The 25,140-nt window shown below is 30.6% G+C and overlaps 1 protein-coding gene across 1 annotated transcript in view; it reads left to right on the forward strand.

The window, feature by feature from the left end:
* LOC123010857 (Ca(2+)/calmodulin-responsive adenylate cyclase) overlaps positions 1-25,140 on the forward strand; it is a 79,097-nt gene that overhangs the window by 11,174 nt on the left and 42,783 nt on the right. Inside the window, 1 exon segment of the mRNA XM_044408021.1 lies at positions 19,154-19,762. Within this exon segment, the coding sequence (XP_044263956.1) occupies positions 19,208-19,762 (555 nt within the window). The 5' untranslated portion in view covers positions 19,154-19,207.

Consider the following 25,140-nt stretch of genomic DNA (forward strand, 5'->3'; position numbering starts at 1 on the left):
TCATATTGTGTTTTATTAATTTTTAAATGTGTTTCTTGAATGACTTGTTTTAAATTGAAAAGTTATGGCGAAATTAAATCAGTCTGGTTGTGATAAGCTAAGAATATTCATTGGTTCGTTGCTTGGGAGTGAAAAATGAAAAATTAATTCAATAAAAATCAATGACCGTCTCAGCTTGTTTTAAACCACATCCTGTTGTGGCGATTAATCTTGAAATGTGGTGTAGTTATTTTGAGATTATTGTTTGCATACTCGTACAGGTTGAGTTGCATTCATTTGATTTGAATATTGGTGTTTGTTCATTTTGGGTTAATCATTTCGTTTTACAAATTGTGTAAAAGTAAACATAATTTAAAATTTTTGGAGTTTTTTTGCCTGAGAGCTACCTTAAAACATTCAAGGAGAAAAGCAAGCAATAGATAATAATGTTAGAAGGAATATTTAATAGATGATGGGAAGCAGTTTTTATTGATTCTCTGTTTATGTTGTAATAAGTTATTCGTTGAGTTGTTTACTTTTAGGTTTGTGGTGAAGTCGGAAACAGTAATAATTTTACTTACGTATTTAAGATTTTTAACGTGTGGATACGAATGAAGATTTACTGTGCTGGTTGTAAGAAGCTTGACTTTTACACGATGTTATGGCATGAGCTTTTTGAGATTTTTTTTTTGATATTTTGAGATTTGGAGAGTTTTAGAGATGCGTGGTGTTATTTGTGACGTTGTATTTAATGTTTAGCTCGCAGTAGATTTTTGATGACCAATTAATTTCTGCGATTTTCAAACTTTTTGTAGGATTTTCTAAAAATTTTTATTACTGATTTTCACAGATTTTTTTAATGTAGCTTTTTTTTTCAAAAAATATATATTAATTTTATGTTATCCCAATCAGTTGAGTGGGGATTTCTTAGAAATGTTGCAGGATTTTTTGGGATTTATGTTTTTTTTATCAAATTTTTCAGTAAGGGAAGAATAACACAGAATATTTAGTCGAAAGGATGACGTATTTTAATTTGCTTCAATGTTTGTGATGGGTTTTTAGTGATTTCTGAGAACTTAAATATTTCTTTGGGATTTTTAAGGATACTTTACAAACTACAWACAGCTAAAGAATTTAAGTGGGATTTATTGAATTAATAAGAATTTTCGGGGGTTTCACCGGGTTTKTATTATGAATTTTTGGGGATTTTGAGTATTTGCTTACAATGTATTTTCTTTTTGATACCACAGACATATGGAATATTGCAAAGTACTAGAATTATTATTCTTCTGTCTTCAAGATTTACAAGGGTAAGGCAGATGAAAAACTTTCTCCAAATGTAAACTATGTAGGTACACACCTTGACATTTAACGATCTTTACCAGAGCTGCTTGTAAAGAAATAAGGAAAAGGTTAACAAAATTTTATATAAGATTATTTTTGTGGGAAACGTCGAAACTATAAAAGAATAATATGAATCGAAAGCGTTTTTTTAAATTGGAGTTTAGAGTTTCTCTTTGTAGAACAATAAGGAAATACGTCAAAAATTGAAATTCTAGTTCCGAACAAAGCTACATGTTTCTTAGAGGAAATTATACGAAAATGTTGTTTTTATCTTACATCTTTTGTTAGCTACTACTTAAACTACTTATCTACTAAAAATATTCGATTTTATGATGAAGGCACTGTAGACAATATCCTAGCCTTTGACCTTTGTAGTGTCGTCGCATAATAATTTACTGACCATTGGCAAACAAGTTGTATCATACGACTATTTACTGTGTGATAATGAAAATTTCATTGCATTGTTTGTTGGTAAATAATTCCAGTGGCGTCTGAAAAAGTCAACATTCGTGTTTGAAAAACGTGGCTGACGAATTAATCTTRGCCGTATCAAAGACAATTTCTCTTTTTGRTGTKGGCCGAAAATACATTCCAGCAAAGTTTCCTGTTTGTATTTTTATCTGGAAGTTTTTCCRAACTATTTTTACACAAGTCGTATCATCTTAAAACAAATCGTTTGTTATAAGTACACTGTTTTTAATTGAGGAAGTCGTAATGAACCTGTTCACACTCGTTTTATTTTTTCAATAAAAATCAGCCTCGATCCAATTTTATTGGAATTTGATTAACACAATGACCGCTTTCTTTGAAGGGAAAAAAGTTTTTCGAAAAGTCCATGAACTAAAATTTTATCAAACAGGAAACTCGTGATAGCGCTGCGGCGACTTATTTTTATCAATGCAATAACAAAGACCTAATCACCGAAATGACTCACTTTTTCATTACACCATAATAATTATTGCTAACGTCAGAAAGAATAAAATGTTTTTCCAAAGGACTCGAGGRATTYAAAGAAAATTCCATTGATGATGCCTTGTGAATTGCAAATCAATCTTCATTCACTACTTCCTGTCATTCATTAATCGCAACTCTTTTACAACTTRCTGATGCATCCACAGACGCCTAAAAAATGTTTTATATTTTTTGGCGCCACGAAAACCCAAAGTGCGTATTTGCATAATCATAAAAGGGTAACAACASAGGCTAAAATGCATTAAAATCGATGCGGGGTTTGAGGAAAAAAGAAACCAGTCAGCCTTCGKAAGTTTAGGTGAAGTAAGGAGTGACCCTAATCTTGCATGCGTTCGTCGTAGGCGTTATTGATATGTAAATTGTTAATAACAGAGTTAATGGAATTGATATTGGCGACTTAACAAATTGGTTCAGCAATATAAAAGAAAATTCTGGAGTTATTCAATGTTTCTACAACATTTACTCAAAGTTTGTTAATAAGCGWGYTARTAATTATTTTGTTGGYGAGCTGAGTGGAAGGATAGTATTGTTAAAGTTAAAAGTTTATATTGTATTACGCTTAAAATTCTTGTCTAAAGTTTTGTTTCAAGCTCAAATGGATTACTACGGAAATCTGTTGGGAATTTTACAATATAGTCTTTCCAACGTAAGCTTAAAAAGCATATTTTTTTGTAAATTGAACTTTTTCTTATTTCTTTCAGTAGTGAGAAAGCAAAAAAAAAGTGTTTTTTCTATATTTTTTTTTATCTGACCACCTTTTATATGCTACGAAAAAATTAGAATAAGCCAAAATTCTTTATACCATAATTAAAGTAGATTTTCACTTCTATTTCAGAAATATAACAATAATTGTTATTCTCTTCTTTTTTATTCATATAAGGTGTAAACTGCTGAGAATTTTAGTGTTTTGAATGATCAGTTTTAATGTCTTTTTTAAGAACTTTTAGAAATTTCTAGGATTTATACTTTTTGTTTATTTTGGGTTATGTGTGTTTAAAAAAAAATATATTTATGGTGCTCTTTTGAGTTTGTTTTGAATTGAATTGTGTAGGATTTTTTTTTAGATTTTGGGATTTCTTTGGACAAATTTATTCTTCTGTTAGGACCAAACGTTAATTTGTTATTTTAAGACGATGAATTTATTAAATTTTCAGGGATTTTTAGGTTATTTTGTGATTTCCTAAACGTGTGCTTTTTTACAGATTTTATCTACAGAAAGTTAAAAATCCGAAAATTTTGTTTAATTAAAGAATCACATCAGAAGAAACTATTATTGTACAATAATACATAAGTAAATTATTATTTAGTAACTGAAAATTTTGGATAAAATTGATTTAAATATATATATACATACTAGATCTGCGTATTTTAGATCACAATTATCGTAAAATTATTTTCAATAAAACAAGTCAATAACGAAGTACACTGAACACAAACTGCTAGATAAAATCTTTTTCCTGTTTGCTTCAAATTTGCTTAGAAGATGCAATTTTCCTTTTAGATTAAACTTTCAGACTTTATAAACTTTTGTTACACGATATCTTCACAAGGTTGTTAGACTCGAAAATTAATAAAAAATATTGCTGAGAAAAAACAATAACAAATTAATTTTCAAATGTGGCTTCCTTGTAAAAATATTTATTTCGGTATTTTTCRTTAATTTGAAACGCTCTAGTTTAATCACAAACTTGAGTTTGCAACAGAAATATTTTATTCATGGATTTGAATAGACCATCAAATTCGTGTCATACTTTCATGGTAATTTAGTTCGATTCAAAGTTTGTACACATAAATCYAGTATTTATTACAAAAGTTCCAATCGATTTTAGAGTAACTCACCCATTTGTCTCTACATTGCGTAAAAGGTAAGTGATGCAAATTTGAAATTCAATCTGCGGTCGCGAGATTAATAGTAGACGTTTCCTTCACACATTCAWATATGGTTAAAAGTGTCATTAAATCCACTGTGTGGGTTTCGACAATACTGAGGTAGTTTGTAAACAGCTCAATAAACATTGCTTGAGTTTATTTTTTCTATAAATTATCTCAATTGATTCATTGTTTGACGCACTTTTGAATGAAWCTGACGTCTGATGATTTTGRACCCACACATCTCCATTTGTAAATATCCCAAAAACGCTCAAGGAAGTTGAATTGAATCATTCAATCAGATCAAGTAACTCGGKTTTCTAATAAGMGACAAAGCAAGAAAGTATATCCTGTTGCCTCCCACCGGATTAAAATTAGAATTTCGGAGTAATATTTTGAATGTCAACAAAAATATTACTAGGAACACGTGTTATAAATATTTGATGGCCYTTTTTATGTTTGTTGCATAACGCGTTAATGATGATATTTTCCTCCAATCAAGATGAAAGCAGTTAAATATTTATTTTTGCAATTACGAAATTGATGTTTCTTCCAGATAGACCACTTTTCAATATCCCTAATTCACTCAAATTCTATCGAACAAGATTGATGGTTTCCTATTAGCCAAGGAAGGTGCACATTACCCAAGTCGTGCATTCTTCCAGTGTATTTAACGGGAATTTATCGGACTTTTCCGGGCGTTATTTATAGTGGAATTAGTTTTTTTTTGTGAAGATGGCTGGATTACTGGCAATTTCGTTCAYGGCGCGAACCAAATGAAATAAAAAATCATTACCGAAATTGACTTTTCCGCCCCAAATCAATAGCTTAGGGTCAAGTCTAGCTCCTTGATGAAGCGGTTGAACTTGGCAGTTTATTGCAAGTTTTTTTCCTTGTAGCGCAAATCAGCTGTTCCACTTGTGTAAACACCGCATGCCAGCTGTTATTAACATAACGAATCGGACTTACTTGTGAATGACAAGTAAGTCCGATTAGGTAAATACCTGAGTTGTTTTTCTCTTCTTTTTCCCATTTCCTTGCTTCTGACAGCGGCTGCGATTGAAATGTTGCTCCGATAAAATTTTAATGCGATTTCATTAAGGCTCGATTAACATGCTATTATCACAGACGTTTATTGGTTTTGGGGCTACTGATATTGATAATATCCGCTTGGATAAACAAACAAGCCGGTACTTCATGGAACATTGTTATTTTCCAATCAGAAGACAAGCACGTACGAAAAAATATCTTCCGGTTTATTAAATCAATTAAAAATAAATCAGGATTTGCCTGGAATGAAAGTGCACTCGACGTGGATATTTGCTTGCTTCGATGAGAATTTTAGTTTATAGCACTTGTGCAATATACATGCTGTCCATAAGTCACGCCTCAAGCTGCAAAATCATATTTATTCGAAATTGTCACGGGATTATAATAAACTACGCCTTTTTAAGGTAATTCTGTTAATTATGGCATATTGCAACACATGGATGGCTTACTTGCGAAATAAAAATATTTTTGAGACAAAATTGTGATAGGATTAAGTAAAATTAAACAAACTCAATTCAAAAGATTAAGATACAAATAAAACTACAGCGTGTTTTAAAATAATTTGCATCTAGTCGCCTATAATTTTTTTTACATGTAAGTTTTTCTGTGCCGCTCTACTCTTTTTGAATCAGATAGTTTTGTCAATAGTGACGGCTGTCAATTGAAATAAATTAACATTTGAGGTTAATTCAATATTTTTTAAAGCGGCATTTTTTATTTTGCATGGAAATTCTATAAGCGATTAGATGAAAATCATTTTAAAACACATTGTATAAGGAGGAATTATATAAAAAAAATTGACACTGCTCTAAAACGTTAACAATAAAACAAAAATAAATATCTTACTTGTTACACTTAAGTAATTGCTATATGTATATCAACTTGATTTAAATATGATAGAATATTATATATTTTTGACGTCTAGAATCATTATGTTCTACACAATTAGCTAAATATTTCTTTGTGGATTTTATTTGTTTAATTTTTTTTTATAATTTCTTTAATTTTTGCTTATATTTTTAATTCCACTTTTCTAATTTTTTAATTTAAATTATTTTGTTAATAGCGAAATTCTTGTGTTTTTCTAGTGTGAGATGTTACATTTTAATTGCAATGCAGAAAGTAGGTCATGGGTTGATAATGTTGATTTAGATCTTTTTGATATTTAAGGATTTTAGTACACATTAGGATACATTTTGAATTACGAATATTTTATATTTTGCGCCCAATTCACAGTTCTGTGGTAATAGAATTTTGATTTTGTTTATTCACAATAATTATACAGAGTGGGATTTTGAATTGGAATAAAATTCATAATTTGAATATAAGCGATTTTTGTAAAAAATTCTGGAGCAGGTAGATTTTTATTTTTCCTTGCACATCATTTTACACATATGGTTTTTGTTAATCTGCTTTCTGAAATGCACAGCCACCTATAACTTTATTCTTCAAATGTATGTTTTTATTAGAAAGACAGATGTAATTATTTAAATGAAATGTGCTTGTGATATAAACTTCGTTGGTAATCCTATATACCTACACCCTCTGGCTTCATCTAACCTCTAGGCTGTACCTCTCGGTCAGATAACCTGAGCCCTTGACGTAACGAAATGTTGCCATTTTTGTTATTATTACTTATAATATTAACTTATACTATTCAATACCACAACGAGCGGATTTTTGTTCAGCCTTTATGAACTTCTTGAATGAATAATTTTTCAAGCTTTGTTCTTGACTTGAACAGAAATAGACTAATAAATTTTGTGCTGCATGGGTTGAATATTTTTTATCTCAAAGCAGCTGTACGTTTGGCAATTAGCACATATTTCTCTTAAAAGCTTTCATTTGAAGTGTCAGCGATACAACCGGCGCCTGAAGAAATTAATGGAAGTTCATATTAATAGCAGTTACATTGTGACAAATTGTACAATTACTCTTTGTGTACATCCTCGAGAAAGGTGGACATGAGGAAATTTGATTAACGAGCTAATGGAGTCGAGCCGTGTATGGCCGAGTTTGCTTTAATCGGTTTAAATGGCGAAGATAATTTAATTAAAAAGAAATTCATCTGCATCCTTGTGATGCATTAAAAATTTAATTGCAGGAATTCAGTATTCGTCGATATTACAGTTTGAAAAATTTGAGGCATTTACAGGGTCAAGGAGGTAATCGATTGGGGTTAGCACGTCATAGGTGCGGATTTCATTCAAACCTATCGTGATGCACAATTAATTTGTAAATTGCTACAGTTGTTTGATTTATCGATTCTGGATAAGAGCTGTTGAGACGAGGCGCCAGGATTCTAAATCTGGCACAAGTAATTATTTAATTTGAAGTTAATTGAAAATTCTGAATGATAGGTCTGATAATACTATCAGATTTATGGTATATTAAATTATTTATGAATGTTGTCCCGAATTGTATTTTATGAAATATTATAAAGTTAATACCGACATAAATAGTAATAATGATTTAACGACACATAAATTTAGGGCTAAAATTGCGCTTCTCTTGTCAATAAATTAATAAGTTATGCAAATGCTTATTTAAATGCTAATCCTATCTTAAAATAATTACCTTCAAGTGAAACTGATATCTCAAATATAAACCTTGATAGTCATAAATCAAAAATAATAAGGTTTATGGCAATTTTTAATATGAATTAAGTCTCAGCTTCGGTTTTATATGGACCGACAAAATTTTATATGTAAATATTTTTATTTTCTTATAAACGGTACATAAAACTGGTTGGAATGAAACGTTTTAAGATTAATTTAATTTTACGTAACATTTTACATTTCCCAACTCAGAAACAATGAACGTGATTCTACTTGAGCCAAAGTTCGTTCCATTCCACTAAGCTATAACTTTTGTAATATGCTTTTTATGGAGTGGAAGAGTTTTGCGTTAAAAATAACATTAATATACTTTGTTGCAAATAACGTTTGTCTTTTTTCACATTTAATTTATTGGCAATTAATGGAAACACGTGTGTCACGCTGCATTGCGTTTATTTGTGATTTCACGGCTGATGCTTCTTCAATAGATGCTTCAATAGAGCTATCGGAATTTTAGCAAGAATGGATTGTTACCGCTTAATAGACATTTTTACAGATGTCTACATATTCTGTGATTTAGGAATTGCTCTGTAGATGACCATGAAAAGTTTCGAAACCAGTTAACATAAAAATATAAAAATAATAATAGCTGAATCAAATAAGGATTTTTTATATTTCTCAATTTTTGTTATTAGTCCAGTTGAATTTGTAGAAATTAAATGAAAAAAAATATATGTGAAGTTATATACAGGTGCGCCAGAACCCGCGCCCCAAGTAAAAATTTCAAGTAAGATAAGATAGCAGGAATATGGAAAAAATGTTTTAGAATTCTATCTGTCAAAAAATTTTGACATTTATTTTTTGACGTTTGACATTTTTTATGTCTATTTAATGATACTGATGATCTTGTATATGTTTTTTTTACAATTATTTAGTAAAGGTACAAAAAAATTTGTCAATAAAAACCACAAATAACATTGAACAGAGTTACAATTTAGGTTACAGCTTCCTGGTTTCCTTTTCTAATAGCCTGTATCAAAAAAAATTGGAAAATTATTTCTCCAACAGAAATACCTAAATAAAAGTCACAGTGCAAAATTTAAACCCTCATAACTTCGAAATTTTTATAGATATGTTTTTTTACATTTTTTCAATGTTCCTGGTATCTTACGTTATATGGCATTTTTCTCTGGGGCGCGAATTCTGGCCCACCTGTATATTAGTAAAAAATCCTTTAGTATTAAAATATTTTTAATACGATAAATTTTACATTTACAAAAAACTTGGAAACTTATTTTTCCAACAAAAATAAATAGAGGCAAAGTGCAAAATATAAACTCTCATAACTTCGAAATTTTTATAGATGAAAAAAATTTAACATTTTTTCCATGTTCCTGGTATCTTACCTTATATGGACCTTTTTCCGACACTATCAAAATTTACGGTTTTTCTCCTGTGTAAAGAAGCACTGTTTAGCATACGAAACGTCAAATTATTTTTAACAGATTTAAAGCAATTTTAAGCCTTTTTGAGTCTAATTCGAAGAATAAAATGTTGTATTCAACTCGAGAAATAAAGCGTCCGATTTACACTCAAATTCGTCGAATAAATAACTATAATTTTGAATGACTTTTTAATGTGAAAGTTCAAAAACAATTTAAATGACTACATAAGATTGACAAACAATAAAAGACACAAAAGTAATAAACACATATTTCTTTTTAATTGTTGTTTTAAATGTTTGTTCGGCTTTTTTTTTTCTTTTTCTTAAGGTTATAGTTATATGGCACAAAAACATTTACCACAAATTACGTTTTAAGGATAATAATTGCTTTTCAGAAAACAGTTTTTTGTTTATTTTGTTAAGAGCATACAATAAATGAAGATGAAATCATTTTAAACTCTCATAATTTTAAAATTATTATAGAGGGAATTTTCAACATTTTTCTCATGCTTCCTGTGCTTTATAAAATAGTAAGAATTTTGGGACACGCTGCAGATTTTATTCTCTATTTCGGGAGTTTTTGGTAACACTATTTTTGATCGATAGATCACATAACTYTAGTACGAAGTTAACRACTTTCTTTAAAGTGTTAATTCTCAGTGATTATGTTGCATATGTAATTTCAAATTGAAAGAAACTCAGTTTCCTTTTCCGTCCTAATTTATTAATTTTTTAAACTTTCAAAATTTGGTAATTTGTGTAAATTGTAAAGATTTATTTATTTTATTTATTTATTTTGTACTCAATGTTAAAGAGTGCTTCTATCAACTAATTTCAGTCAATAAAGTAGTCTTTTATCGTCTAGTGAAATAAAGTAATTTTTATCTACTGTTTATATTCAAGAAATTCTGGTAGGTGAATACGAGTACAAAATAAAACGAAATAAATATTATACACGACGATAAAGATTGGTTATCTACTTGTGAAAAAAGTCGTGACTTCGTCACTCGTAAACTTAACCTTTTCACTCGTCGTGACTTCGTCACTCGTAAACTTAACCTTTTCACTCGTAGATAAACACTTTCTTTATCGTCTTGTATAATAAATAACTATTATCATACGTCTATTAATTCAGGTATTTATATTTTTCCGAATTTTTACAGTTGTCGTATTTTTCAAATACTAAATAGGTTATGTGTCTAAAATATACATATTTTTTCTCTTGCTTTATGTATTATGTATGTTGTATTCTTGCTGAAATTATTGTATTTAATTATCAAATGCGTAAAAAAGTTTAGAATAGTTTTTAAAAAGCATTAACTTATTTAACTTATTTTTATTTATATTAATATTTTATTTTAATTATTTCTGTTAGCTATAAAATTATAAGTAGTAAGAAACTGTTTTTGGTTTTAAAAGTGTGTGTTTGGCATTTTGATGTGGTTTCATAGAGCGGCCATAAACTCTCGTTTAAATTCCGGTGTCTTCGTGATTGGTGAAAGAACTCTCCGGAGTCCCGTGCCGCAACTTCCAACTCCCATCCTATTTTGCGTCACTTTCTCGTGCATTTAATGCGTCAGGTAAATCGTGTTTAATTAATGCCACAGAAACACCATAATAAATCATTACAGAGATAAGGCAATTCTTGGTCGAGTGACATGCACGACACGGCCATGATGCATTATTGTATTGCAGCGACCTATCTCAATAAGTTCTGGCTCGTCATGTGGTACAACATTGTGGCTCGTGTTTTCTGCCAGGATTTATCGATATAATCASAGTAGATGTCACAAAGGCTTTTAAAACCGGTCGGAGTCCTTCCGATGAAATTTTCTAGTCCGTCAGTCAAACAATCTGAGGATGTCCAATCACCTTGCAACTCATTGAACCGAATTAAACACCTTCCTCTAAAAATATGTCACAAGCAGTGGATGTGGTGATGCCCCACATCTCATTTGAGGCGGCACAAATATTTTTTAGAGAAGAAGACCTTGAGATATTGGCGAGATGGGACTGATAAGGAGATGGCCGAGTGGGCGGCGGCCGCCGATGGCGTAACGTAATGACAAGAAAATTACACTTATTTACATATCTATCTGGTTATAGCCTGGTTTTAAAACCGTTTAGCAATAAGAACTGTAATTTGTTTTTTTAAATATATTTATCATTATTATTGGTGTACCTACCACATGATTCTGGCAATTTTTCATTTGAAAAACACTCGATTTCTGCTCCAGGTTCATAAAATATTATAAATTTTGTTAATTCATTGTTTTGAGTGTGTTTAAATGAATGTAAAGGTAACAGTTTTATATTTACAACGAAAGCTGATGGAAACGTGGATATAAATTATTCAAAATATTGCTAAAACAAGTTGGGTATTTGGATTTTTAATACTTCAAATACGACGTTAAAGCAGTGATTTTTTAACTTTATTCACTAGTATAACTTTTCTCTTATTGGAGCGTGTAGAAAATCAACCAAATTAAAAACAATGTGTTTGACTATACGACATGATTTAATTCATTCGAGATACAAAAATGTTGATCTATTTTGTCAAACAATAAATAATTAGTTTTAAAGTAAAAATTTTAGGTGGAACGACCAAAATAGACGAATATTGAATATTTTTGTCTGTTTTAAATTATTTTGGCTAATTAGTCTTCTTCAAATCAAAATGTTTTACATTGTTAGACCTTACCTTCGTTTTGTGTTTGTAGTAAATTGTTTAAGTTGCTTTGAATTTGATCTTTAAATCTTCGTTCCTTACACTTTTTGTATATTTTTTCGGTGGAATACATACATATGATATAAAAATTAGGATTATATTTTACTAAAACACAATTTTACACCTTTTTAATGTTTAATAAAGAGCAAATAGCTTAAACATCTTTATTTCTAAATCAGGAAGTAGTTACAAGAGAATTTCGGATAGTCTTCTTAAGTCGCATAAATTACATTGTGAGATCTTATACAAGCCCGAGAGATATTATACAAATCGAGCCCGAGAAAGCTAGGGTAAGGTATAAGGTATAAGATACTAATAACATGGAATAAATGTTAAAAATTCTATCTATAAAAATTTTGAAGTTATGAGAGTTTAAGTTTTACACTTTGATTCTTCATATTTCTGTTGCAAAAATATTTTTCTAAGTTTTTTTGCTACAGGCAAATTGTAACTATGTTTGTGGCTTTTATTGGTAGAATTTTTGTACCTTTACTAAATAATTGTAAAAAAACGTACACAAGGTCATCAGTAACATTAAATAGACATAAAATTGTAAAACATCAAAAAAAATGGCAAAAATTTTTAAACATTATTTTCATATTCCTGGTAACTTATCTTACTTGGAATTTTTCTCCGGGGCGTGAGTTCTGAAACACCCTGAATAAACTGTGAAAATTGAGCTTTGGGGAAAATAATTAGAGCTAAACTTAGCAGTTTTAGTCGATCGCAATTAGTGTTACAAATTATTATAAATAAGGAAAACTTTACTTTAGCATGCAACTGCAAGTTTGTGCATACTACAGACGATAACATATTTTATTTACTTTTTTGTTTCATCGATCAATAAACACTTTTTAGTTAAAAAAATACTAATAAGTAGATTTTAGTTTGGAATAACTGAATAAAAATTGCACAGCTTTACTGTTATTCAGGTATAAAACAAAACCTCATGTTTTTCATTATTTTATTAATTAAAAACTTTTTTACCTGTATCGGAATATAACTAACTCTGCAAAATCAAAGCGCTTTTTATTTATGTTGCCAATTTCAGCTAATCAAGTCACCAAAATAATTACTCCACACATGGGGACATTTATCGATCCCAGCTTCGAACAAGAAAACTCAATTCATTTCTAACATCATGAAATTCTATTACACCTATCCTCAGTTCTTTTTACACTACACCAGGTGTGAAAGTCATGAATAATGTAACCACGAATTTAAGGCCGCATTATTTATCATTTTTAAGGTAAGTTGACATAGCAAATGCAACTTGTTGATTGAACACCCGAAAAACACACATTTCGATATAAATCTAACTAAGCCAGATTTATTCATTCTCGTTCGGTTCGMTTTCCCCCAAACGAAATGTTGTGAACATGCCTAAAATATCGTGAGAATATTTTTATCCTTGAATCCTGGTTTTGAAAGCTCGGGCTGCATTTTTGCGATACTACTGAAACTCGTAAACCCCTAATTGAAGCAACTGAAATCTTCTAAACTGCACCGAATGGAGAGAATTTCTCAAAGAGAGATGATGAAGGTGGAAGTGTTTGAGGTGAACGATCTCGGAGTTTTATAACAACAATAGACTTAAAGCCGTTTCCAAAGCTTCATAATATTTTCATTGATTTGATGTTTCATTCATTYGAGCCTTTTATAGCTGAACGCTTGCAAATGTAAAAGTCCGGAAAATTCCGGTTGTACATTTCGAATAAAGCCTTGTTGTTCCAGTCTCGAGTGTTTTCTTTCCGATCTCTTCCTTTAGCCTTGTCTTTATCTCTTATTTACGACGGACAACAAATTGCAATTAGTACTAAACTCGTGATGCAATCGTAACATGTGTTTAAAATAACGGAATCGTATTCGCACCATTTGCTCCAAGATCATGTTTATTACCGCAATTTGGAATCGATAAATCGCACAAAAATCTGTGTAACCCGAAACGTCGCTTTGAAAACCCAATTTGGCAAGAGTTGTAATTTTGTTCTTTTCAAATTCTGAACAAAGGACCTTAATAGCACAACTTTGATCTCAAAAGTCGGAGTCTTGAAATCTGAGGAATTGCATCTAATGAATTTCTGGGGTTTGACTATAAAATTTGTCGGGGAGTTTTATGGGAGCTGAYATTTAGTGCCTCCAGGTGTCTTTCCGATTTAAAAACTGCTTGTTAAACTGACACATTTTTATGTTCGAGTTATTGTTCTGATAAGTAAGTGTTAAGTTTGAGCGGCGTAATTAAACCAAGTTTATTGGTGTGTCTAGGAGATAGAGTTCGGAATGTAATGATTTATATTTCTGCACGGTTTATGTCGTTGGAAATACATATACTAACAGCGATTTTATGACTTTGTTTTAGAACTGGCTAGAACTGCTTGCGCATTTTTATTAGCTGGTAAGGTGGAATTTTCTTTTTCTATGCCAACCACAAGTGTGAAAAAATGTTCTCTTAATAAAACTAGATAGTTATGTGATTGAATCTACTAACTTTTGATTATTCTCAAAAAAATCTGGAATTAAAATCTATAAAATTGAAATAGAAAGCAATAAAATAGCTGAGAGAAGTTATGTAAATTTAATTCACAAAGACAGTAGTATAAGAGTAATTCTTTGTTGTCGAAAAACAATAATAAATGAGAAGCAAAGTTAAATGTAAAAAGACAATATTGTTTTTTATTGTAAAAATCTATTTATGACCTCGTAAGAAATGTATTTTTTTTAAATATACTAGTATTCTATTAAGGTATGCATATCCCGTCACCAAGCCTATAAATCCTAAGTAGGAAACCAAACAATTTATGATGAAAATATTTATTAAAAACTTCTAAACAAAAATGCGACTATTTCGGAAATAAAACTGTTACAATATTTTATTTATATTGCGAATTCTGTATTGATTTTATGTTTTAATTAACTACTTAAGAATTTAATAAACAAGAACTTTTATTTTATTGTTTCAACTCTTGATGAAGCTTATGAAAAAATAACATTTTTTTTTTTTAACATTTATAATTTTTTTAGATCGGTAAATGACGGTTAATAATAATGTTAATAATAAACCTGAAAAGACCATTGAATTTTGAAGAAAATTAAATAGACTTTACTTTGATAAGGCATATGTTATAGTATTTTAAGAAATTGAAATAAATTGGTTTTCCGGTTCGAGATARACTAATCCATTGTAATGCAGATCGAGTATTACAGTTAAAGTTTCCTAGTTATTTCTCTAAGGTAAAGTTATTTTATTTCTGTAAGTTTGTTAATCTGCTCGCTGTTCGAGTTGTATTTTGTTCAAGTCCTAGTTGTATAGTAGTTAAAATTGTGAGAAAGTGAATTTCTCAATGTTTTATAACCCCGCTTCTGTGTGCAATATTTCGCACATGTGTCGTCCTTTAACAACGTCCATATTTCCCCGATTGTTTTCCTTTATGCCTGCACATAATAACCCTCCAGTGCCATCGTCCTTAACGCGGATATTTATCAAGACGCAAGGACGTGACCGGATTATCCATCTCAAATATTCCTCTAGTTTGTTTTTTTCATTTGAAACAGCAAACATCGAGGATTTTACTGCAATGTCAATGTCTCCTCGACTAGGGGAAAGAGTCAGTTCGCATCTCGAAAGGACTATCGATCCTTGGTCGGATAAAGTAAGCACGCTTTTCTCATGCACGTCTTAGATGCAACTGAAACGAGGCAATTTAGAKATACAGTTTGAATGTCATCGCCGAGTTTCGTGTTATCTTCTTGTAATTTTCGTATCAGCAACGTCGGGAGAAATTTAATAGCTGGAGGAAGTTCGCTTTCTTTGGGGTTCGTGATTTGAAAGAAAATTTCTTTTTGAATGGCACTTATCGATTTCCAGCAATTGGTTCTAGAGCGATTTGCTTGTTGTGCTTTGGTCGAGACGGGTGGGTATTTTTGGACCGTTTCGTGAGAGGATTACTATTTCAATGGCGTAACATAGAATGGGGCTACATTCGGTCTTTAAACGTATCTGTTTAAAGACACAAAGTTTTTCTTTCTCACTTATTATTATTTAAAAAACTACTTCATTTATTGAGAAATAAAAACTTGACATTCTAGACTTAAGGAGATTTTTGATAAAACTAGACAGTTGATTACAAAAAATAATCATTTGAGATAATCTATCTCTATTTTATACGGAACCGCGAAAGGTCAATTTGCTATGTAGTTACTACATTGTCTTAATCAATAATTTACACTACTCATATTGCACTAATCGTTTATGAAAAAGTATATCTWTAAAAATTACGAGTACATAGCTTAACATGATTTATATAAATCGTCTTCAAAAATTTAACGATGTTAAGATTGTTATACTACTTTTTGTATTGTCGTGTGCTAGTGTATTTCTGGGATTTTCTGAAGAAAATATATCTTCAGAATAAGAGTTATTCAAATTTTTATTTTTTGAAACATCAACGAACAAGGTTTTCTGAAGTTTTGAATATGAATATTTTTTTTGTTTAATTAATAAGAATATTACTATTTTTAACCTTTTTGTTGTTTTGTAGCAAATAATGTACAATAAAATTTTGATTTTTTGAAGAATGTTTTAAAACAAGAAGATACTAAATTTTTAATAAAAATACTCGTAGTGTAAAAATTATCTGATATCTTACTAAGAAAAACGCAGGCCTTCTTCCATGCGTTTAATATTTTCTTGTTTTTCTTCTTTTTCGTATATCTTCTCAAGAAGGAAATCTATATTTTCACTACAAGAAGACACAATCAAAGCCTTTTAAATTATTTCTCTCGTAATTAATATATGATTATTATTCGTTTGGTTTTTGTATCATTTTATCTTAAAASTAACTTTTTCTAATTAATGTAACACTAAATAAAAACTGTTAATATAGGAGTACCTATACAACTAAACTATAAAATACAGTGTTTTTTTAAAAACTTATACAGGCTGTTCGGGCTAAACCCCATTAGAAGTATTGCGAGTTTTAACAATGATATTTATCTAAAATTTTGTTTATAGTCATAATCGGTTAGGTTCTGCTTAATGACAATATTTTCAAGATAGCGACACTTCCTGTTACACCGGAAGTGGATATCTACTTCGTTATTTTAAATAGAAAGTTATGTTTTTTATTGCGTTTTTGGATTACTCACGTGGTTTTAAAAGAGTTTTGATTAGCCTTCTCCATACCTAAATTTAACCGTTTTCGAAATATTTAGACCTTTTTAAATTATTTTGGATTTAGATCTTATTCAAAAATCGATAACTCTACTACTTTTAATTATGTTGAAACCGTATTTAGGTATACGAGAAAGAAATGTTAGATCTTTCTTTTGGTATTCATAATTGGAAAAATAATTAACAAACCGCCAAAATGTAAGGTTACGTTTAGGAAACTTCAAATACGCTTAACTCAATTTTTCTAAATGAAACAACCCAATTTTTTCTTCACTAAATGTCGAAGAATTTAGTAGTTCTGCTTTGATCTGTTTTAACATTCCCTATACTTATGTTTGATAGTTTTCAAATTAGAGTAACTTCTTTTGATATTGTGAGAAATTTATTAGCCATAGCTGCTTTAGCATAGGTTCTCATAGAAATAAGAAAAAAATGGAATATCAAAGTTATTTAAATTTAGATTAAATAAATTTAATTTGTATTTAGGAAGGAATGAACACAATTGTGAAAAAAACTTAGCGTTTTTTCAGTGAGAAATATTTTCATGGCAAACTGCGAAAACTACCATGAYTTCCTTCCACAGTAAAAAAAGTTAAAATAACTTGGAAATCATTAAATTTAGGTAAAGGGAATGTTGATACAGATCGGTGCAGKATTAAATTCTCTTTCATTTAGTGAAGAAGAAATTCGGGTCTTCTGGTCTTCTATTTGAGAAAATTTAGTTACGGGTATTTAAAGTTTCCTAAACCTAAGTTTCCTATACGTAACCTTAACTTTTGGAGGTTTGTTAATTATTTTTACAATAATTAATAAAGAAAAGATCGTACCTTTCTTTTTCATATGACCAAATACGATTTTAAAATAATTAAAAATGGTAGAGTTATCAATTTTTGGATAGAACGTTGCAAATTAAGAAAAAAATCTAATAGTCTAAATATTTTAAAAACGGTTAAATTTAAGTGTAGGAAGGTCTGATAAAAACTCTCACAAAATCACTTGAGTAATCCAAAAACGCAATAAAAAACATATCCTTCTATTTAAAATAACGAAGTTGATACATTTAGGGTGTAACCGGAAGTGCTGCCATCTTGAAAATATTTTCATTCAACAGGATCTAAACGATTGAGGCTATAATCAAAATTTTGGATAAATATCACTGTTTGAACTCCTACTAATACGGGGTTTAGCCGGAACAGCCTGTATAAAACTCAGTTTACATTTTGTATAACGCAGTATTGATAGAAGCCATTAAGCAAAAAGGCTTTTTAAAGCTTTTGGAAATAAGAAATAAGAATTTCTTTAGCCGTGGAAGCAATTCAACTGAATTAACCATTTATTTAATCAACATTAAGATGAATTAATTAATATTAAACGTCTTAACAAATATGTTTTTATATGTGGTACGATCGGCGTCAAAAAAATTGAAACACCAATTTTTCTATTTCGGAGGTGTGCAATGCTACATATATTATTCATTTAATAAGAAGAAACCAACTGTTTTATCTTAGTAACTAAACAAATCTGCAAGATTTTCTGAAGCTACCTCACACACATTGCGCCTAATTTAAAATTGAAAATAAATTATACCAATCTTGTCTTCAAATTTACATTTTTCAGAATTTACTGACTTGGTGATGTTTCTCTAACTTATCATGACAGGAAAGAATCAATTACAGGAGTTAAAACTTTAAAAAAATGTATACTTGATTTATGTTGGTATTTCCATTTTTTGACGCCGATACTACAATCACCACACCACTGGTTTATTTATTGCATGTAGTGGTGGTTAATATTGCAATCGATAGAAGATTAGTTGGTTGATGTGGGGCTCATTTCGTAAATAGGGGAAAGTGGCTCAAGTTGGAGCTGCTTCTAGAACTATGCGATAAATTAAATTTCAGACTTAGTCTTATTTATATCTTTTGTCTCTACATTTGTCACTATATTAGCAGTTGATTCTTTTTTTATAATCAACTATGGACTCTTATTGTTTATAGTTTTTGGAATATTGAGAAATAAAAYAAGGTTTTTCGTTGCAGGCATGGCTCGTCGACGCAAACAGCGCTTTAAGCCTTGAGGAGACCACCCCAGCCATGGACCACAGCGTGAAAGCGATGACATCTCCTCGCATCCTCACGCGGATGCTCAACCCTCACCGTTTCGAAAACGACGAACTCGAGCAACTRTACCAGCGCTACATCTGCAAACTCCAACATTCTAGTGTAGCCGCAGTTGTCGCCATCTTCGTCGTGCTAACGGCCCTCTTGGCCAATCTGGGTTTGATCTACTCGCAAGGGCCCACTGCCCAGAACGTGTACCATGCCGCCCATTGCATTCTCTTCGCGTTGCTCTTGGGCTTCCTCCACACCCGCTTTATGCAAGATGCATATCTGCTTTGGGTCTGCTACGTCGTGTTGTTTTTCTTGGCGATTTTCTGCGCGTTGGCGTTGCCTCTCTATCCGGAAAGCTCGACGGCGAAAGTGGCGGCGGAAGGAACGTGGCAAGTGGTTTTCGTGGTGTTCTTGGCGTATGCGATGATGCCGCTCAAGAGTTGGATTGCGGTGATTTTTGGGTTGATGTTGTGTTGTGCGCATATCACGGTCGCCACGCTTTTTGCCAAGGATTTTCAAGAGCTTATGTGGCAGCAGGTAGGGATTTCGGGGTGATAGGTGATAAGGAAAACGGTGGTTAATCGCGCAAAAGGGGTTATGAAGTTAGGAAGAATGTTTCTTGATATTTTTTCTTTTACAGTTATGTTGAGATTTTCACACTTTTTTACTCTTGCTTAATTCATTTTTTTATTTATATTTTGAAAAGAAAAAATACTTTTTTCAGTGTGACTGATCTAGGCCTCTTTACAGTTCTATAACCTTAATAAAATAGATGTAAAGTTTGTTTTTTTTTTAATGGAAATTACCAAGTCAAAATTTTGGTGAAAAAATTGGTAGCAGCTTGTCTCCATAGCCACATATTTTGTTTGCTCTTTGTTTTTGTCCCTATAAATTTTGTTAAAAAATTATGGTTATGTGTTCAAATTGAGATGTTGTCAAAATTTTGACTTTTATGAATCTTGTGTGCCTGTTTGCTCTTTGAAAGCGCTATAATTGAATACCTGAGGACAGACATCATTACCTAAAGTCTAAAGACAGAATTCAGTGCTAATAATTTTGACAGAAACACACCGCAAGTAAGTACAATGTTGTGGACAAAAATGAGATTCTTGCTACAAAAACTTTGAAGAAAAAGGATGTATATACAGAAAAAAGTTATTTAGCAAAAGATACAAGTGGGTATTATGATGATTGGCAATAAATTTTGTGTAATTTATTGAAATGAGCTCAAAGTTGATGCATTTTATAAATCCTTCTTCAGCTTTAGTTTCAAAATTGTTACTTTTTCAACTCGTTCCTCAAAAACGATGCACAAGACATTAATTTAATTGCGTTCTTTCCGAGGTTCTTTCTCATTCATGTTTATTTTGTATTCTTGTCAATTTTTTGCTAAAAATTAAAAATGTTTAGCAAGCCTGCATTACAAACTGCGTCTACATTTTAACGGGCCCTTTTTCTAACTTCCTGCTTGCGAACTATTCGTTTCCAAATTTCGAAAAACTGTTAGCAGTACCGAATTTGTTCCTTTTTTGGTGTTTCGTCTCTAAATTTTCTTAGGCGATTTTTTGTGTTGACGTTTAATGACATTGTTTTGAAATTAATTCAAAAAACCGGAACTGCCAACTTCCTTTATTAAAATTACCATGAATGAATTTACAAGTGATGCCAACGTTAAGACTGTTTGGCATTTCCATTTAAAAAAAAAACAGACTTTAGTAGATAGTCGAAAAACAAAATTTTTAAAAAGATATTTTCAGTAATGGAGTAAGCAAGTTTTTATTTTTTAAAATATCAAATAACAATATTTTTAAAGTCTTGTTCGAGTATACTAAGTAAGAATCCGAGTATTGCTTCTTTTGGATTTTTTTATTATTTTTGTCAAAATTAAAGAGATAAATATTTTAACGTTATTTATGCTCGGACTAGGGTTCGCCGATTTAGAAAAAAATTAGTGACAACCGAATAATAATTTTATTAATAATCATTTTTCTTATTTATAAAATTACATACTAAATCCTTTGCACGCGTTACATTGTCCTCCTTGACGCGTTACAGAATAGTGATTATAACAAATATTTTGCGGTTTAGATTGTTAATTCTTTAAGTTTTATTTTATTTTCTGTTCTGGAGATTTCAAAAAAATAGAACGTAGTAAGTCGCACTGGAAATTTAGCATCCACTAGCTAGGACTATGCTACTTACACACAATACTTCTTTTTCATGACTGGTAGATGTCAGATATAATATAAGGCTAGTGATGTTGGACCATTTTAAGGGGGCGTGGCCCAAAAAAATCGAGAAAACGTTTTTTTGAGACCTCTAAAATTTCTGGTTTTTGTCTTCTGTAGAAAATATTTTATAACTTTGTTATGTTGAAAATTTTTGAAGATTATGATTGTTAAAAAATTTTTCACTTAGATTTTCTAACTTGTAATTAAATTTTTTGATGAATATGGTAAAAAAGAAGAAGCTAATTTTTTTTATAAAAGTTTTCTAAAATCTTAAAGAAACTCGAAACTATTTTATCTGCGTCTTCTGAAGAAATTTTTACTGCAAGTAAATTTAAACAAGGACTTGARTTTAACAATAAGGTCTTGTTGTAAGCATGAAATGTACCTACTTGAGAACATTGATTCCTTAATCTTGTTTCTTATTTCCTTCTTATGAAGAAAGTAGTATGGAAATGAGATGTTACTTTTTATATGGAAAAAATGTAATTRAAAGCAAGGGGGCTTRAATGTCTTTTTGTAAGGAACTAAGGTTATTTTCTTTATTTTTTTTCTACACAATTTTATTCAAATTAATTTTTGCTGAAAAAGTGAACACTATTCAGAGTTCTTCTTCTTGGATCTTCTTGGTATGGAAACGATGAACAAAAACACGATTCGTGTTTTTGTTCAACTATTCAGAGTCAAAATTCTAAATTTGTATTTTCTTTTTAATTGTTTTATCTTATTGTTTGTTAATCAAACTTCGGTGGTAACAGTAGGTAGAAATGTGGTAACCGCGTTTTTAAAATAAAAAAATGCCCGAACAAAATTTTTAGCTTGGGTTATGTATGCAGATGTAGTAGATTATGGAATTATGCTTTTCAAGCGCCGAGGGCTAATGAAAGGACGAAGAAATTTAGCGAGGGAGGGTCCTTGTATAACGGCCGTTTATCCGGATTGTGATTAATATCTTCCTGAATTACGCATAATAAGCTACTTGAATAAGGCTAATCCATATTTTTGCGCGTTTCAAAGCAAAATAACGCGATCAATTATTTTCCACAAGTAATCAACAAGAGTTATTGAATGAGATTAGCAGATCATCGGTTTTTGCAGTAATAAAACGAGTTTCATGCACAAGTTCCAGAACTAATGACTGAGTTGGAAAACAACTGTTTTTACCATTTGTGGGTCTAGAAAAACTGGCTACAAAGAGAAATATTAATAATTAGAAGTTAAGTTTAACGTTTCTTGACAGGACAGGATGTTTTATTTCTTATGAAAAAGGAAAATCTAATTACGCTCAAATAAATTATGTGTGAAGAAGTGCAGCTGTGACATTCGTGTCAAATATATTTTGTTTCACAACTAGTCTAATCATAAATTCTTTTGAATATATGGCTGAAATGAGCTCTAGCAGAATTAATGTGGTGCTATTGTGGCAAGTTGGAAGCGAACGGAGCTTTATTGGACACTAACTTAGTTCAGTATAAAAAAGAATCAAATCCAAGTGAAAATCCCACCTTGAAGGGAGTATTTTTGTAAGATTAATGAGCTTTTGCTGAGACAAAAATGCAAGTAGTTTTTATTGGTGACAAACACAAGCTGCCACGGATGCCAACAGAATTTTACATTTTTGTCTGCAGTTGAACAAAATTTTAATTTTGTCTGTAAATAAAAAGAAAATTTTTATTCCCTGACATTGGTAGAAATTTTAAAGGTTCAAATGATATACATAAAATTTCTTTTATTACTACTTAACTATTTTAGAAGCTTTGTTGAGCCATAGAAAAGCCTTTGATGCCAGGTGTGAGCGTTTCGGAAAAGATACATCACCTGTGTTTGTCTTTTAATTAAGCAGTGACTAAACCCAACAAGAAATAAACGAAAACAAAGCTTTCAGTCAAGGTGTAAAAGCAATAATTGTGTTATTATTTCTGAAACACGATATGTGCATTAGGAACGATGTAGAAATTCCGTCAGCGTAGATAAATGTTATAATTTTAGATTAATTCTTCAAATTTTTGTTTATTTAATGAAACCCAAATCAATTTTTTATTGACTTGCTTTTAAATATTTGCCAAAATTTGCTTCCCACGCACATAAAGTGCTAAAAAATGTATGACATGATACATAAATATCTTGTATCAAAAAATAAATACCGCTTTTATTTTATGGCTAATTATAAAATTGCCATTATGTTGTTTTTTATGGACTATAAAAGTGAAAATTGTTAGATTTATTAATTTGCAAGTTTAATTTATATAGAAAAGTGTTTAGTTTCCAATCGAAACATCGATATAAATTATTACAATCAATTACAAACATTTTGAAACAATCTCAACGGAAAGTAGTTAGCTGTCATTTGTTATATTCCAGCCAATTGAAATGATAAACGATAACGTCAGTTTTACCAGTTGACTGTATCCATCACGTCGAGTTTTCAGCCTCTGAAACTGAATAACTTTTCTTATCATTGCAAAATCTATGAAATTCAGTCACATACGCAATTGACTTCTACTGTCGGAAATTTAATACAAGCGCATGAAATTCTGTTCCAAATCTAATTGTGCACCGAGATGTTAACAATTATGTTAAATCAAAGTTTCAGTCGGTATTTAAATCACTGCTTTGTGTAGGCTTACTTTCACTCGACTTGACGCTTAAACTTTGTGTCACTCGTAATTTATAATAAATAATTGTGAGATTATGCAACGGAGATAAATCCAAGCCGTTTCGTTTATTTATAAATTATTTATCACGTGTTTTGGTTGGGAGGAAGGTCGAGAGTTCCTCTGGAACAAATCGATTACATGAATTATTAAAATGAAACTCAAACTTTAGGAGTTATGGATATTTTCCATCAAAGAAGTGAAGATTTTGAGAGCAKTTTTGTTCTCATTTTACAAAGCAAAAATGCGTCGAAGTGTTTCATACTCATTACATTGCGCCAATTTACTTGTAAGCGTTTGAAAAATCCGTAATTAATTGGACAATTATTCAATTAATTAGACGACAAAATTACTGAGTACCTTGAATGCAAGGCGCCATATGCACACAAGTACAAAACGGTCCAGATTCCAATAACATAAAAAGAAGCAGAGCAAACAACTTGTTTTTGTTGAGAAAATGTCAATTGAATTGTCGACGAATTTATTACGCCTGAGAAAAATTTCAATGTTCGATCAGGCGTATGGTATTTAATTACACATTTTTATGCYGCAGAAATGKGCGATTTTAAATGTAAAAGAGTTGAAGRAAAATAAATTTGATTGAGGCAAAAATGGTGAAAAGCTGTTTGGGAAGCGTAGTCGATGATTAGCAGCAATGCCGAATTTGGGTCTTTAATGAGTTCAGGGTGATAAATTAGGGCTACCGCCCCTCACTTTGGGAATTAGTTTCGTCAGCTGATTTTATCGCATCAGTTGAATAAAACTGATCGCAAAAATCAAGAAATACACTTGATCTTGCTTTCAAGATAATTAACTTTATGAAAAGTAGAACGAATAACAAGGGATCCTAAAATGTTGATTTGTGTGTTTTTTTCTTTGCTCTTTTTCTGTAATTTTGTTATAATTTTCATTTCTTCTTCTTTTTTCGTTTTAAATGAAAAGTTTCACTCATCAGTGGTATAATAATTTTAAGTTTTATTTTCTTTTTATTCAAATAGGTAAACAAAGAATAAATTAAAGTTTGATTTTTTTA

Source organism: Tribolium madens, unplaced genomic scaffold (assembly GCF_015345945.1).
Source record: "Tribolium madens isolate multiple individuals breed KSU strain unplaced genomic scaffold, Tmad_KSU_1.1 Scaffold_19;HRSCAF=116;Tcas5.2_LG9, whole genome shotgun sequence".
Lineage (NCBI taxonomy): Eukaryota > Metazoa > Arthropoda > Insecta > Coleoptera > Tenebrionidae > Tribolium > Tribolium madens.